Below are 15,429 nucleotides of genomic sequence, written 5' to 3'. Positions count from 1 at the left end.
AGATCTGGGCGGGTTTCGTTATGGCCGGAGAGAGGAGGGCAGCGAGCGTGGAGATCCGATCACCAAGGTGGGATTCAGGGACTTGGGCATCCGGTGGGCAAAAATCCACCGGCGTCACAAGGAGAGGTTCTGCGCTGGGTTTCCACTAAGGGGTTCACTGCTTCTGTAGTGAGAGTTCCTATGGAAGCACAAAAAACAAAGAATCACTAGAAATTCACAAAGTTCGATCACTGGAGAACTTCAGGTGGCCTGTAATACCAAAACTGGCAAAACACTCTGGCACTGGTGTGTAGGCTGCCTCCTCCTCTTATGCTCCTCCAAACGAGATAATGCAGTGCAGGTGATGAATATCAGCTGGTCCACGCCCTCCAGGAATGACTGCCCGGCGCCCCCTGAAGGATGGACAGGGAAACAGCAACCCCAACCACAGACAGGAAACACCCAGGAACCCAACACTTAGATTAATTAAAAATTTAATGCTTCGCGGGCCAGATGGAGAAAGCTCACGGGCCGGAAATGGCCTGCGGGCCACATGTTGATAGGCTGTTGTTTAGTGTAGTTTCTACGTCACATAACAGGAAACGGCAAAGCATAAATGTTATGAAACCATGCATAATCTTTAACACTAGCCCAGACTTTTTTGTACATCAACATTATTTGCAGATGTTAGCTGTAGCTCAGTAAGTAGGGAAAACAGAATCATAAAACACAATTTTCAGCCTTTAATGGTAAACAGAACCACTTTAAAGACCGATGTAAATATTACATGTTCTGTTGCGTGTTTGAGTGGATTGTTAACACACTCGGTTTGGTAACAGGAAGTGATTGTTCATTTTTTAATGTACTTTTATTAGCTGACCAGGCAGATTTAGGTTTTCAAATCACTCCCAATCGTTAAAAGGAATTAAAAAAATCAGACAGTTCGGTGGTCGTTTTCAGCTAATTTAACAAGCCGTCCACACAGGGACGGGTTTTGTGAATATGTAAAAGATTTTTATTGTTTCAGGTCTCGCGTTCCACGCGGCAACAACTTTATGGCAGCCCCACAACAGTCTTCTTTGATGATGGGTTTCCGGAGTGAAAAATTCTTGAAACACCACCTTTGTGTTTTTCGCGTGGACAGCAAAAATGCAACCTTTTAAAAAGGACGACGTCTGACCCCACCTCTAACCTAACCTAACCTAACCTATGACCCGACGGCACCCTCTTCTTCCTGGTGGGTTTACATGCCTCACACAACGTGTAAGCTTGCCTCTCATGCTCCTCGCCTTGTTTCCTGATCCTGGGTGCTTTTCATTGCAGCGCCACACGCAGGCCTGGCATAGCTGCCACACAGCTTCGGGTTGTTTTATGTGTTTCCGTCCGGATGAAGACATTTTCAGAAACGGTGAGGATATTTTTTGGAAACAACAAGTACAAAAGATTGCTTTAGAAAAACTGTGTTTCCATGTGGACAAGGCCTAAAACTCTCTTCACAATCAAGGTTTCTGACCAGACAGAAGTTGCTAATATAAGAGTTGGACGGAGATCAGATAAAAAACACATGATCCAACTTCTTCCACTTAGACGTTCATGTGTAAACTAAAATCACTCCTTTATTTATTGTCAGTATTAGTAACAGTTTTATTTTTACAAACCACTGACAACTAATCTGTGGGAGAATTCAGTGGAAAATGTCAGGAAGCACGCTCTACACATCTCAGTTTGAAGAACTTATGACGCCGAGTCCTAAAAAGGGTTAAAAAAAGAAAATGAACTGGACAGAATAGAAGTCCAGTTGTTTTTGTTTTTCAACCCTTTTTCTGGATGAACTTATCATGACTTAAGCTCTGTCTCTTATCCAGCTTACCCAGCCCCGTGCTGCCCACACACTTTTATTCCACATTCCTGATATCAGGCAGAAAGGACTTTTCCAGCCAGTAATCGGCCGTCCTGTGGGTCTCACATCAAACATGGCTCCGGGGTCAAACTCACCCACACACTCCGGGGTGTGCCGATGATGTTGATGATGATGATGGGCCTCCTGGAGTGTGTCTGTGCATGCGTATGGGTGTCGGCGCCTTTCAGCACTAGATAAGTGGTCAGAACACATAAAACAACAGGCAGTTTGGAAAGAGCCGTAAATAATGATTTCATGGTTTGTTTTGTATGTACGAAGTGGAGGGAGTTAGATAAATAGGAAAGAATTGGTAAAAAGTTGAAGAACTTGTGCAAATTTCTTGTTAAATTAAGGGGCTAACACTCCTTGAAGGAGTTTTAAACTACGATCATTTTATGTGGAGAAATGACGGTGTTGTAGCCGTTCGGAGGATGTGTTGAAGATGACTCTCAGCTACTACCACGTCAGATTTCAGCTCAATGTCTCTAAAGCTGACAGGCCATTTTTGTGTTTCCTATCATCAGTTGGCTGCCGCGGCCATCTTGAATCAGGTCGACTCTAAAAAATAAATCAGTTGTTGAGGTACAACTACAGATTATTACCTGAAAGTTTCATTAAAATCTGTCCAGTGGTTCATGAGACATTTTGCTAACAGACAGACTTGACTCCCAAAAAGAAATAAAGAATTTTAAACACAGATCTTGTGCAATATGTATTGGAGATCAGTCTCAGCTGCTACCACACCAGATTTTATATTAATATCCGTGAAACTGACAGAGTTATAGCCATTTGTGTTTGTCAAGGTCAGTTGACTGTGGCAGCCATCTTGAATTGGGTTGACTCCAAAGGTTTATCAGTTATAGATGTTCACCCATTGATTACTTTCTGCAAATTTCATTAAAATTCGTCCAGTGGTTCATGAGATATTTTGTTAACAGACACACGAACACAGGCAAAAACATTATCACTCCACTTTTTTTTTTTTTTTTTTTTTTTTACAGAGGTTTTACAGAAAGTATGACTTTGTTTTCGAGGCATTTCAGAAATTCATTCCTTTCCAAGAATACTTGTTGGCTTGCCTGCGAAAAAGAAAACACAGCAGAGCAGGTCGTTTGACTTGTGAGTCGACTCTGGATTTCATTCAGAAAAGTGAGGTTACTCAGTCAAGCTTCCATGTGGAGGTATGAGTGTTCGACGGTGGTTTAATTAGGTGTGTCAGGAAGTTTACACAAATTAGTGTGTTCCTAAGGTGTGTCGCTAATTGTTTTCCAGGTTACAGTGTGGCCAATAAAATCACATATTTCATCAAGCGTTTCAAAGAAGTTAGAAGATGATAAGTCGGCGTTCTGTGAATAATTAACAAACAGTTTGAATGTTGCTATGCAGTAATTACACCTCTGCTTAGATCTACAGACATCTTTTAGGATTCATTACACGTGATCGGTATGTGTGCCTACCTAAAGTGAGCATTCAGATCTTTTAAAAGTGGTTCTGTGGAAAGGTTATAAACAATTAATATCTTACCTGTTGTAGATGGCTCCTTTCTTCAGATGTTAATGAGTTTTAGATGCACATTCAGTGCTTACTTTCTGAGCGTTTCATTAAAATCTGTAAAGTGTTTAATGAGATATTTTGCAAACAGACAAACAGAGTTGACGACAGTAGATAATAGTAAAGTTTTACACAAAGATCTCATATGATCAATTGGTGCTCAGGGTATAAGTGGGGGTGAGGGATGGGGGTGGCAGTCTCAGCTACTGCCACGCCAATTTTTAGCTCAATAACCGTAGGACTGACTGAGCTATAGTAGTGTTTGTGTTTTTGAAGGCCAGTTGGCTGCTGCAGCCACCTCGAATTGGATTCACTCCAAAAGCTAATGAGTTGTAGATGTACATGCAAAGGTTATTTTCTGTGAGTTTTATTAAAATCCATCCAGTATTTCATGAAATATTTTGCTAACAGCCAGGCAAACACGCGCGGGTCAAATTAAAATTGCCCTTTCGCCCATTTCGCTAAACTGTTGTTCAAAGAGCTATCTACTACAGGTAGGATATTAACTGTTCATAACCCGACTTCCAAAAGATCTAAACTAGCACTTTAAGTTGTGGTAAAGAAGAAAGAGAAGCCATGGCAGCATCTCTCTTCTGGCTCAGCTGACAGTAATGAAGACAAACACTTGTGGATGTGTGAGTTGCTGTAAACCACACAAGTGAAAGAAATTTTACAGTGTTAAAAATTGCCACAAACCACTCACTTCCCAGGTTGCTGCTGATGTTATATCCTGTCCACATGTGAATGAACTCATTGAGTTGTTCCCCCCCCTCTCTTTAAAAAGCTAAAACTCCTCACAGCTCATTAACTTTACTGCCGTCTGCATCAAAGACACGAGGGTCGGTCACCAAGAGCATCTGAGCCCAGCTTACAGGGGCCGATTTTAGGAGAAAAGTCGTGAAAAATGTCCAACTGCTTCTTTTACTCAAAGTCATTCTCATGTAACTTCAGGGAAGGCGTTTGATTTGCAGCTCTGGTCAGTGGCACCCCCTAGTGGTCAAAGTGGATGAACATCTACAACTGATTGATGTTAGGGGTCAATGCCAAAGCCAACTGACTGTAGGAGACACAAAAATGTCTATAACTCAGACAATTTTGCAGCTATTGAGCTAAAACCTTGGATGTAGCAGCTGTAGCAGTCATCCCCAACACATACTCCAGACGCTATGCATCGCACAAGATCTTTGCCCAAAACTTTCGCTTTAAATGTTGGCATCAACCCTGTTTGTCTGTTATTGAAATACCCCATGAAACAATGGATCGAGTTGAACGAAACTCTTAGAAATTAACCATTGGATGTACATCTACAACTGATTACATTTCAGAGTCGCCCCTGTAATGGCTGTCACAGCTGATCAACATAAGCCATTACAAAAAAGGCTATAACTCAGTCAGTTGTACAGATGTCCAGCCATTATTTGTTGTGGTAGTAGCTCAGAGTTGTTTCCAACACATACTGAGAGTGTTATCCATTGGGTGACATCTTTGCCTGAAACGATGGCATTGACTGCTACAGTCATTAGCAAATTATCTCATGAATCATTGGATGGATTTTAATCAAACTTCCAGAAAGCAATCATTGGATGAACTCTGAACATTAACACATCTTGCAAGATGTAGCTGTGGCAGCCATCATGAACCTAAAACTGTCATGAAAGGTGGTGGGAGATATGTATTCCTTCAAGGAATGCTAGGCCTTGGATGTATGATATATTTCCTATATCTTAGGGGATGAAAAAATGCAATATAAAAATAATTTATTTGCAATAACTTTGATCTCAACTTGTTAATGTCAACGAGCTGCAGTGAAAAATTAGCAACAGCGTGTGGGTGAGTCTAATTTGTTGTTGCACAGCGACCTCTAGAGGCAGAACAGTTTATAGCCAGGTTTGGTTTGGTTTAGTTGTTTATGTATTCTCCGAACATATGCACAGAAATACTGTTCTTTTTAGCTGCCAGCTCATTTCCAGCAGAAAACTGATAATCAGAGTCTTTAATGAACTGCTGGATCGAACACATCTTTATGGATTTTAATAAAACTTTCACAAAGTAAACCATTGAATGTACATCTTCAACTGGTTAACCTTTGGAGTCAACCTGACTTAGCCAACAGAAAAAACTCTCACTTTTACAGATTTCGGGCTAAATTTAGGAGCTGAGAGTCATCCCCAACACATACCCGAAGCTCTAACAGATCACGTAAGATCTCACAATGTCTGAAAAGATCGTGCATAATGTTGTTTACCACCTCTTAAGATGATCTCTGTCTAAAACTCGCGATATGCATTCCTTCAAGAAATGGTAGGCCAATAATAAATGTAACTGAAGACTGAGGGCAGTTTGATTGCAAATGCTATGTTAGAGCAAAACATACTAACATTTTGAGTTTGATAAATACTTTAAAATCTTTCCTTTAACTCAAATAAACTTCATCTTTGCTTTCAAATCAAGCTACGGATTTTCTCAGTGAGTTGTAAAACAACAGAGTATTATTTCATATAACTTGCAAGACTACATCACCTCACATGATGATCATAATAATCACAAATAGTTGATTGATAATTAATGCAAAAAGGCACAAAAAGAGAGAAATGGATATTTACTGTTTTATTGACATTGTTCATTTGTGTTGCAGACATCACGTACACAAACTCACTCATCCAATGTCGGGTTAATGCATTGTTAAAATAAACAAAACAAAGTTCTGCCAGTATAGTATTTTCAAGTTTTTAGACGTTTCTGAGAGAAAAAAAGAAAAAAGGAAAAGCTTGGCAAATCAACAAACCTACGGTTGTATCATTCCCGTGCATCACTGTAGACATCACACTATGTTTGTATCTTATGTATAAAAGGTTTGGTAACTGTCTGCAGAAACACGTTAAAGGAAAGTGCCACTCAAGTATGTTTTCAATGCTATCAAACTAAAAACCATTTCATCAAAGCAGCCCCAGCACAAAAAAATAAAAATAAAATAGCAGCAGCAAATAAACAGCAGCTAAAGAATTGCTGTCTTCAGTTGCAATGTTAAACTCAAATAACATTACAGGCTAACATTAGGCACCCCCTTTATAAACTGGGTATTTTAAACCCAACAGGCTCCAGGAAGGCGGCCTCTGCCCTCTATTTCAGGACCTTTTCCCCCCTGTTGTGGGCATGTTAGGGGGGTGTTTGTGGTAATAGTCCGGTGGAGTGGGATTTGGGCTCGCATTCATCCCTGTGGGGACATAATACATATTCTCCAGGTAGCTGTGGTCCAGTGGTGGGTGATTTGAGGGGTCTGGCTTGGATCCTTGACCTGTTGGATTCCTGTAGCCCACCCCAGGTCTGCCTGGGTGCATGGTTGCCGCAGCAGAGGCTTCGGGATATTGGGGTGGCTGAGGCTGAGCCTGAGGGTGGGCTAATGGAGGAGGAGCAGCACAGGGCATGTACTGTGGAGCAGGGGCGTACATGCTGGGGTTGTGGAGGGGTGGGAAGGGGGCTGCAGAAGGAGGATACAGGCCTGAATGGGACATTGCTTGCTGGGGGATGAGCACCTCCACATACTGGCCGATCTCTGGGTCAAACAGCATTTTTCTTAGTGGCTGTACTGGCACCTCGATATAAAAATACTTTCCTGTTTCAGGATCCAGAAGCACTCTGCGTGGTGCCTGTCCGTAGCTACTTTCTGAATACAAACTAGAGCTGTCGCCCCCATATTCAGAGCCATAAGAAGACCCCATGGTCTGAGGGCCACACAGGTACTGAGGATCCATGGGAGGTAGGCCAGGAGATTGGCTGTGGCCGGGATCGTTGTAAGGAGCCCCAGCAATGTTTGGTGGCTGCTGATGGGGAGATCTGCGAACCGGAGGCCGTCGAGGGCCAATATGTTGCGGGGGCTGCATTGCACGTTCAGCAGGGCAGGCCTGCATGAGTGAGGGGTGGGGAGGGCAGGGAGCAGACTGGTGGAGAGGCTGGTACATGGATGGAGGCTGGTTTGGACCAAGAGGGCTTGATTTTGGAGAGCCTGGCTGATAATTCATTGGCTGAGGATCAGGTCTACACTGCAGGGGGTGGAGAGGAGGCTGGCTCACCTGGTAAGAAGAGTGTGGGGGTCCGGGTGGGCTAAAGTTATGGGGGCTGGGGTGATGATGAGGTGACGTATGACCAGAGTGAGGGGGGTACCCAGCTGTGCAGGGGCAGGGAGGAGGGCGGGAGGAGGGCTGATAGCGGTTTGATCTCGGCGGAGTCAGATCTGGGAGCAAAAGTGGACTGAAGCTCTCCCTTTCATCATAACTTGGGGGGTCATCTGAGGCATAAAAATGAAGATCAGCTAACCTTTGGGCACGCTCGCTGGAGACTGATCTGCCGCACGGTTGGTGTGCGTATCTCCGTTCTTGATTTGCGGAAACACCAGTGAGTTGATTTGTGTTTAAAGTACCAGGCATAACTTGCTCACGAGGACAAGTTGACCTGGGAAACTGCAGCTGACTGTCTGAATCTGTGAAAGCTGACTGGTTGGCTTCAGATGGGATAACTCCGGTGGTCTGGTTTGGTTTTGGGTCTGAAACCGAACCTGCAGCTGGCGTTACAACTGAGCCAGCGGCTGGTGTTGTAGTTAAGGATGCAGGTTTAGGTGCGTTTCTTGGGCTCTGAGGAGAAGCAGCAGGTTGTTGGAGCTGAACTCTATCAGAGGATGCCTCTGTGTCCGATGATGCAGAAGAGGGGTTTGTTAGACTGGAGATGGTGGCTGCTGGTGGCCTGTGAGGTGGAGGTTTAAGGCTTGACACTGCCGACACGGTCAGTTTTCTGGAATAGTTTGACGTCGACGTGGGCTCATTGGAAATCTTCCTATAGATTGTAGGTGAGCTTACGACAATTGTGTGAGGCCTCTCCTCAATCTGTGGTTTTCCAGGCGATGATAATGTTGCAGATGTTCTCTGTGTATCATTTGGTAGGGGTCCTACATCCGCAGGTCTAAATTTGCAGTTAGGTTTGGGAGGCACGGCTGGTTTTTGAGAATTTTTAGCTATAGATTTCACCTCAATGGTTTGAGGCCTGTGGTTTCCCGACGCGTTTGTGGGCATTTCTTGTTTCGGCGATTCTTTAGACATCGATTTAACCTCAACTGGTTGTGGTTTGAACTTTCTTATTGCAGGGGACCTTGGAGGGAAAGTTGGATCTATTCTTTTAATCGCTTCAAAATCCCCCAAATCTTTTTGTTTGGTTGGAGAAGGTATTTGCTCCAGTGAATTTATTTTTTGCTTTGCCGTATCCGTATCCTGAGGTTTGACACCGACTCCTTCGTCTTCTTTGGGTTTTGTGACAACGTCTGCGTTGTCAGTCACTGCTGAGGGGCCAGAGGTGGTGGATGATGAAGAAAATGTCCTCTCTCTGTGAGACTCAAGCAAACCTCCATCTGATGCAGGACTGGTCTGAAGAGGGATCTGCAGACAGTTCACATGCTTACGAGGAACCCTTTTAGCTCCAGCTGAGCTCTGATTGTCTGCCATCACTGCTCCAATGTCAGCTTGATAGCCTTTCTCCTTTAGCAGCATGGAAACTGAGTGACCACCAGTCCCAGATGTGCTGCCAGGGGTAGAAGTCCCAGGTGAAAGTGATGCAGGAGCTGGGGCCTGGATTGAGGCAGGAGTCTCCTCCTGATCTGAAGATGCCAACATGCTGGTTTTATTTGCATTTTCTCTTATTAACACTACAGCAGTGGACACCTCTCTTTCCTTACTTGGAAGTTTAGGGAGGCTTCCTAGCATGGGAGGCTTTCGATCTGTTGTAGTCATCACAGGGTTATCCTCAATGTCTTTTTCTTTTTGGATTTCTGTAATGGTCTTTTGCGTTTCTGTTGTAATGTTTTTATCAAGTTCACAAAGCTTGTCATTCCCCTTGTCTCCTGTTGTCTGGTCTGATGTGTCTGGATTTGAGGCCTGGAATTCCTCAAATTCTTTGCTTTTTATAGATTCTTTGGGTTTGTCGCCTAAATCATCTTTGATGCTTGATGTTTTACTTTTGTCATCTTTCCAGCAGACAGCTTTGTATTCTATTTGCATATGCTGTGGACCAGACGGCGAACTTCCATTGTTCTGAGGTAAAATGATCAACTTTGGATCTGTTGCGGCCTCTTTTTGTCCCTTGTTTCTTTCCATCCAGATGTCCTTTTCTTTTTCCTTCCTCTTGTCTTCCATCCTGATCTCCTGTATTACACCCCTCTCCTCTGCTGCTGAGACCTCTTCCCTCCTCTCCTCATTAAAATTTTCCATCTTCTCTTCATTCACGTTTGATGGGTTGACAGCTGTAGCTGCCTTAAAGGACAGGCTGTATGTATTTTTCACAAGCCGCCTCACATCTCTAACTTTGTGCATGGGAGCTTTAGTTGTATTATCTTCATGACCTTCGTCCTCTGTTTTTTCATCTACATTGGTCTCAGTCTTCTCCTCCTTTTCTCTGTTGGACACATCTGGTGAAAAAGGTTTGCTTTCCACCTCCGGTGTGAGACAGACGTTTAGCGAGGCTTTCTTTTTCTCCATGGCTTTGACTGTAATCTCCTGTGTGCTGGATGTGCCTTTGTCACCCTGCCACGCCTGTTTATGGGGCTCTGTGTTTTCACATTCTTGGTCTCTGTTTGTCACCCTTGCTTGTGTGTCACTGACTGCACTGGCAGAAGAAGCTCTTGTGTCCCAAGCAGTGGTATTTGCTGAATCGCCTGCCTCCCTTCCATGTGTTTGCTCTAAACCACTTTGGTACTTTTTACTTTTGAACGCCACTTTTAATTCGGATTTCACCTCTGACTCAGACGATTTTGCATTTCTGCTTTGGGAAACGGCTTCCTCGCTGTCAGTCTGCGAAAAAGTAACACTTCTGCCACTGCTGGATGAACTTGGCCGAGCATTAGATCTCACTCTGTGGCTTTTAGGTAGTTTGGTTTGTTCTTTTGTGCTTGCTTCTCCTCTCACAGAAAAGCCCTCAGATGACAGGCTATAATCTGACTGAAGACTGGAACTCAGATCACGTGAGTCAGGTTTCGGGGTATCTTTATGTGGCGCCACCACACTCTCTGATGGTGGACTTGCATCTTCATTTGCTTCCTCGTCAGGCTGTCTGTCAGTGCTTTGCATCTTCTTTGACAACACATTCTTGATTAGGCATGAAGCCATCTTTGTCTTAGTGTACGTTTCATCCATTGAAGCTGATTTTTGAAGTTTGGACTGTCTATTCTTTTGTTGATTGAGCTCCGAGCTGGCATCAGAAGGGTAACAGTCTTGCATTGCTGCTGGTGTACTATGTTGTCTCATGAAAGTCCCTCTGGGTTGACCCTCCTGACAGGGGCTTTCCATCATCATTGGTACCCCAGGACTGCTGTTTTCACTGCTTTCATCCTGCCTCCCTTCTGCATTATTCTTTCTTTTCAGCTGAATCTGTCGTTTTGGCACTCCTCTTCTCACCCTTCTGCAGTCCTCTCGTTCCACAGCAACATCTATGCATTCAAAGCTCCCCAGCTCATATCGTCGAGATGAATCTAGGCCATCTGAACAGTATGCAGATGGTTGCTGGAAGGAGAGTTCATCATGGTCCAGCTTTGGTGCTGACCCCATGAAGTCGGCGTATGCCAGCCAGGCTGCGTTGACCCCAGCTGGGCTCTCCTGGGTGGATGGTTGAGAGACGTTTGTAGAGGAACAGTGGCTGGAGTTGTACATGTCAAGGTAATCTACTTCAGGGCTTGACAGGCTGCGGGAAGCCACATCTGTCAGCCATTTCACCTCATTGTCTGCTTCATCAAGTTCACTTCCCATGCTGGAGCTGGAGCTCTGACACGGCCTGTTTGCAACCAAGCGTCGAGGTGCACTTTTCCTGTTCTGGGATGCAGGAGATTGAAGTTTTCTGCTGGTGTTCCCACCCCTGGTGTCTTGTTGAGAGGGAAGTTTAGGCAGACTCTGTTGTTGCTGTAGCTGTCTTGTCACAAGCAGGCTCTCTGAATAAGAATGTGCTGTTGGCAGTCCCTGACATGTCTCTCTGCTTGTGGGAGCTGCACTCCGACTCGCAGGTCCTTTTCTATTCCTAGCACTGAATGACAGCTCAACCTGTTCCCCTCTGTAACTGGCAACCCCCTGCCAGCCCTCCCCTCTTTCAGGAGCCTGCTCCTCCCTCTCTGTCTCTCTGTTCATCCCCCTATCCATACCTACACCTCTTTCCTGCTCCAGTGGCATTTTCCTGTCCATCTCCAATTGCTTTCCTAGCTTGACCCAATGGGCCTGGCTATTAGTGTCAACAGGGTCAACATTGGGGCTTTCCCTATTTGTCACCTCTTTCTTTAAATTACCACTCGGATTGGAGGCTAAAACTTGAGAGGGGCTTCTCTTCTGCCACTGCCTGTATGGCTTCTCCGGGGCTATAATGTGGACAGGTGTAAACCTGGTAAGGGGTGGAGAGGGAGTCTGTCGTCTGTTTGTGCGGTGAGACATGTCCTGTGTGAACCTCTCGTTGTCTTCCCTTATTATTTGGGTTAATGGCTGTTTTCTTGGGATATCAGGTGTGCAAGCCCATTTTGGTGAATAAACACTGCTGTTAAAATTCAAGGCAGGAGAAGTGATATGAGGATGGAGGCTTTGCACAGGTGGGCTGAATGTACCTCTATGGACAGGTGAAATGTTTAAATTCCTGTCCTCAGGGGCTCTTGTATTAGATGAATCAGACTTGGCTTCTTCTTTCTTAAGAAAAGGCGAGCGGATGTCTTGATTTCTGTCTTCAGGGGCTCTGAGATTAGTGGACGCAGACTTCACTTTTTCTTTTTCAAGAAAGGGGGAACGGATGTCTTTACTCCTGACTGGAGAGGCTCTAAAATTAGGTGAAGCAGATTTGACTTTTTTCTCAAAAAAGGGAGAGGGGATGTCTTGACTACTGTTTTCAGGGGCTCTGAGATTAGGGGACACAGACTTGACTTCTTCTTTCTCAAAAAAAGGAGAGCAGATGTCTTTATTCCTGTCTGGAGAGTGTCTAAAATTAGGCGACGCAGACTTGACTTCTTCCCCATAAAAAGGGGAGTGGATGTCTTGATTCCTGTCCTCAGGAGCTCTAAGATTAGGGGAAGCAGACTTGACGAGTTCCTCCTGAAAAAAGAGGGAATGATTGTCTTGTTTTTCCTCAACGGAGGAAGCTACACTTGACCTATCCAGAATGCAAGATTCCTTTATTGTGTCTTCCCTTTCTGTGGTTCGTTGTATCAGTGAGCTGTCTAAACTTCTATCTGATAAGGCAGATAAAGGTGAATATACTGCCTCTACTGGTGAGTTGTTTCGAAGTTTAGCCACAGCTTCTTTCTCTCTCCTGTACAAATCAAACAAGGGTGACACACGGTTGTTTTCTAGATGTGTGGGGGACTGTGTTTCTGAGAGATCTGCTGGAATAGAATCTGTTTTAATCTCAGGTGTGCTTCTTACAGACGTCGGTTTTGTATACAGTGAATTATATTCTGTGGAGAGGGTTGCTGGTGATTGCTGGTACCTCCGCTCAGAAAATGGTGCTTCAGGTGATGGATCCTGACTTCTGTGCTGAGATGAAGAACTTTCAAACTCGTCGGATGTTGGAGTTTGATACTTTGGTTCAGGTGAAGGTGTGAGTGGATTTGGCTGTGGTGAAGGTGTTTGGTTTCTTGGTTGTGGCAACAAAGGTGTTTCAGACAGTGAAACAGAGCTTGAGGATGAGTGTTGTGGGGTACTCGTGGAATCAACTTCACTGCTGTATATACTCTTTCTGTTTACTCCAGAGGACATAGGAGTCTTGTGTCCTTGAAGTTCAGGAAATGGGGGACTGTTCCTGTCCTCAGGCTGAACAACAGAGTAAGAAATCCCTGTGATATGAGGTGAGGAAGTGAGGCTTCTTGGTGAGGTGGAGCCAAAGTGAGGATCTAAGAGAGGAGATCCTGATTCTGTCTTCACTTGGGAGAGTTCCTCTTTCCTTTTGATCTCAGGCGAGGATGCTGTAATCCTGATCTCAGGTGAGGGAGAGGTATATCTGTGCTCTATGGGAGAGCTGTTGTGTTGTAGTCCAGGTGATGGAGATAAACTAACCACAGGTGAAGGCACCTGGGTCCTGAGCTCAGAAAATGTTAAACTGTTTTGTCTATTAGGTGAGGGATCAGGCGAGGGACTTCTTGACCAAGTGTTGGTGGGAGAAGCAGGACTGAGTAGGCCACGTGAGGCACTCGTGTTTCTTAACTCAGGGGAAACAGCGGGCCCCACAAGCTCAGGAGTTGTTGTTACTGAAACAACAGGAGACGGGGGTGTGTAGCGAGGTCCAGGTGTGGAAACAGTACTCTCTGGTTCCACTGATAACCGTATATCTTGGCTCTCAGGGGTAGTTGCAGCGTCTCTTTCTGCAGTAGAGGAATCTGAAATAAGTTCGGAGCTGTGGGCAAAATCCTTTATATCAGGTGTAGAGCCTCTGCTAAAAAGATCAGGTAGGGAGACTCTCCCTCTTAGCTCAGAAAAAGGAGACGATCCTTGAGTGTGAGGGGAGGGGGAGCTATTTCTGAGATCAGGGGAGACCAGTACTCCTTCTGAGTGAGATTTTGACTCTGAACCACTGGGTGAGGGCAAAGGAGATGAAAAGATGGTTTTAAATTCAAGATCTGAATCTGTATAATCCTGAGAAAGGTGTGTGAGCTGAGGTGATGGACTGCTGTTTTGAATAAAGTCAATGGCTCTTGGTTCAAAAGAGTCTTGCGAAAGCGATGGACTTGGTGTTAAGGACTGAGTCGAAGAGCTGCTCTGTCCTTCTTTGACTGAAGGCGTTATTCTTCTTGGTTCAGTTTCTGAAGAGCTCTCTTTTAGATCAAGTGAGGACGATGAAAATATTTTTTCAGATGAGGAGGATGACAAAGATGACAGTCTTCCCTCTGGATCGAGGGGACTTGAGCTGTTACATCCAGGAGAGGGTGTCCTCTTACTGCTGTCCAAGTCTTGAGACGATGGGGTGACTGATGATGGGGTACTCGTTCTAAGCTGAGGTACTGGTGTTACAACTTTTGGTTCTGAATTTGAAATGTTTTTCTCAGAAACCTGTGGGTATTCTGAACTCAGTTCCTTATCCTCCAATTGCTTCTTGTCTGAAGACTTGTTTTGCAACACAGGGCTATAAAATCTTTCTCCTGTATCTTCAAAGCACTCCTCTCCCTCACTGGAGCCCTGTGCGGTGTGATAAGAGCCAGAGGAATCGTTCAGCTCATCCAGCTGAGGTGATGCAGCAGCTGTGCCTTCCACCACCCCCTGGGAAGGGAGAAAGGCTCCTGCAGAGGGGCTGCTGGAGAGGGATGGCGACTCACAGTCGTCTCCAAAAATGTCACACAGACAGGTGGTTTCAGAGATGGCACTCCGCTGAGCGGGGACGTTGATAATGTCGAAGATTTCAACGTGGTTTGGGGTGCCGTCGCGGTGGCACAGGGAAAATGTGCGAGGTGCACTGCGCAGAAAAGAGTAACTGTCCCCCTGAAGAGTCCAGCTGTCCATTGCTAGTCCACAAGCTCCAAATGGTCACTGTGGCCAGTCCAGGCTGCTCCTCTCCTAGGCCCTTGGCTCCGTTCCTGCAAAAAGATATGGTCAACAGGAGGGTGTGTAGCTCATTCATTTACACTGACAGAAGCATTTGACTGAAATCCCTCTAAAGTTTAGAAATATCAAATATTCAATTGCCTTGTCTCAGTCTTTATGCTTGAATCCAGTATATATAAATTTTAAATCATCTTTTTTAATACCTACAGCTACAACATCACTATTTCTGAAAAAGCTAATTGAAACAACTTGAAATGAACTCAAGAAAACATTCAAACATTTACCTTAATTTGACTACCAATATTAAGTTTCATGACAGATTTGTAAACATTTTTCCTCTAAAAATCTCAGTTTTATTATAAATAAACTGGTATTCAGCTTGAACTTCAATATTCTGTTGGACTGGTAATATACGACATTAGCCCTGCTCAACTATAACATCTGTCTAAACTCTTTACATGTAGA

General features: G+C 44.6%; 1 protein-coding gene across 1 annotated transcript; it reads right to left on the bottom strand.

Annotated features, from left to right (window-relative positions):
* Positions 1 to 6,022: 6,022 nt before the first annotated feature.
* On the bottom strand, positions 6,023 to 14,957 carry si:ch73-43g23.1 (serine/arginine repetitive matrix protein 2). The gene has a single exon (XM_017426696.2). The coding sequence runs from the start codon at positions 14,920 to 14,922 to the stop codon at positions 6,556 to 6,558; it is 8,367 nt and encodes a 2,788-aa protein (XP_017282185.1). The 5' UTR covers positions 14,923 to 14,957; the 3' UTR covers positions 6,023 to 6,555.
* Between the last annotated feature and the right edge of the window lie 472 nt (positions 14,958 to 15,429).

This window comes from Kryptolebias marmoratus, linkage group LG9 (assembly GCF_001649575.2).
Source record: "Kryptolebias marmoratus isolate JLee-2015 linkage group LG9, ASM164957v2, whole genome shotgun sequence".
NCBI lineage: Eukaryota > Metazoa > Chordata > Actinopteri > Cyprinodontiformes > Rivulidae > Kryptolebias > Kryptolebias marmoratus.
Note: the sequence above shows the minus strand (reverse complement) of the source record. Positions and strands in the feature narration are given on the sequence as shown.

Coding starts and splice junctions, on each gene's coding strand:
- si:ch73-43g23.1 (XM_017426696.2), bottom strand. CDS start 14,922: ATGGACAGCTGGACTCTTCAGGGGGACAGTTACTCTTTTCTGCGCAGT.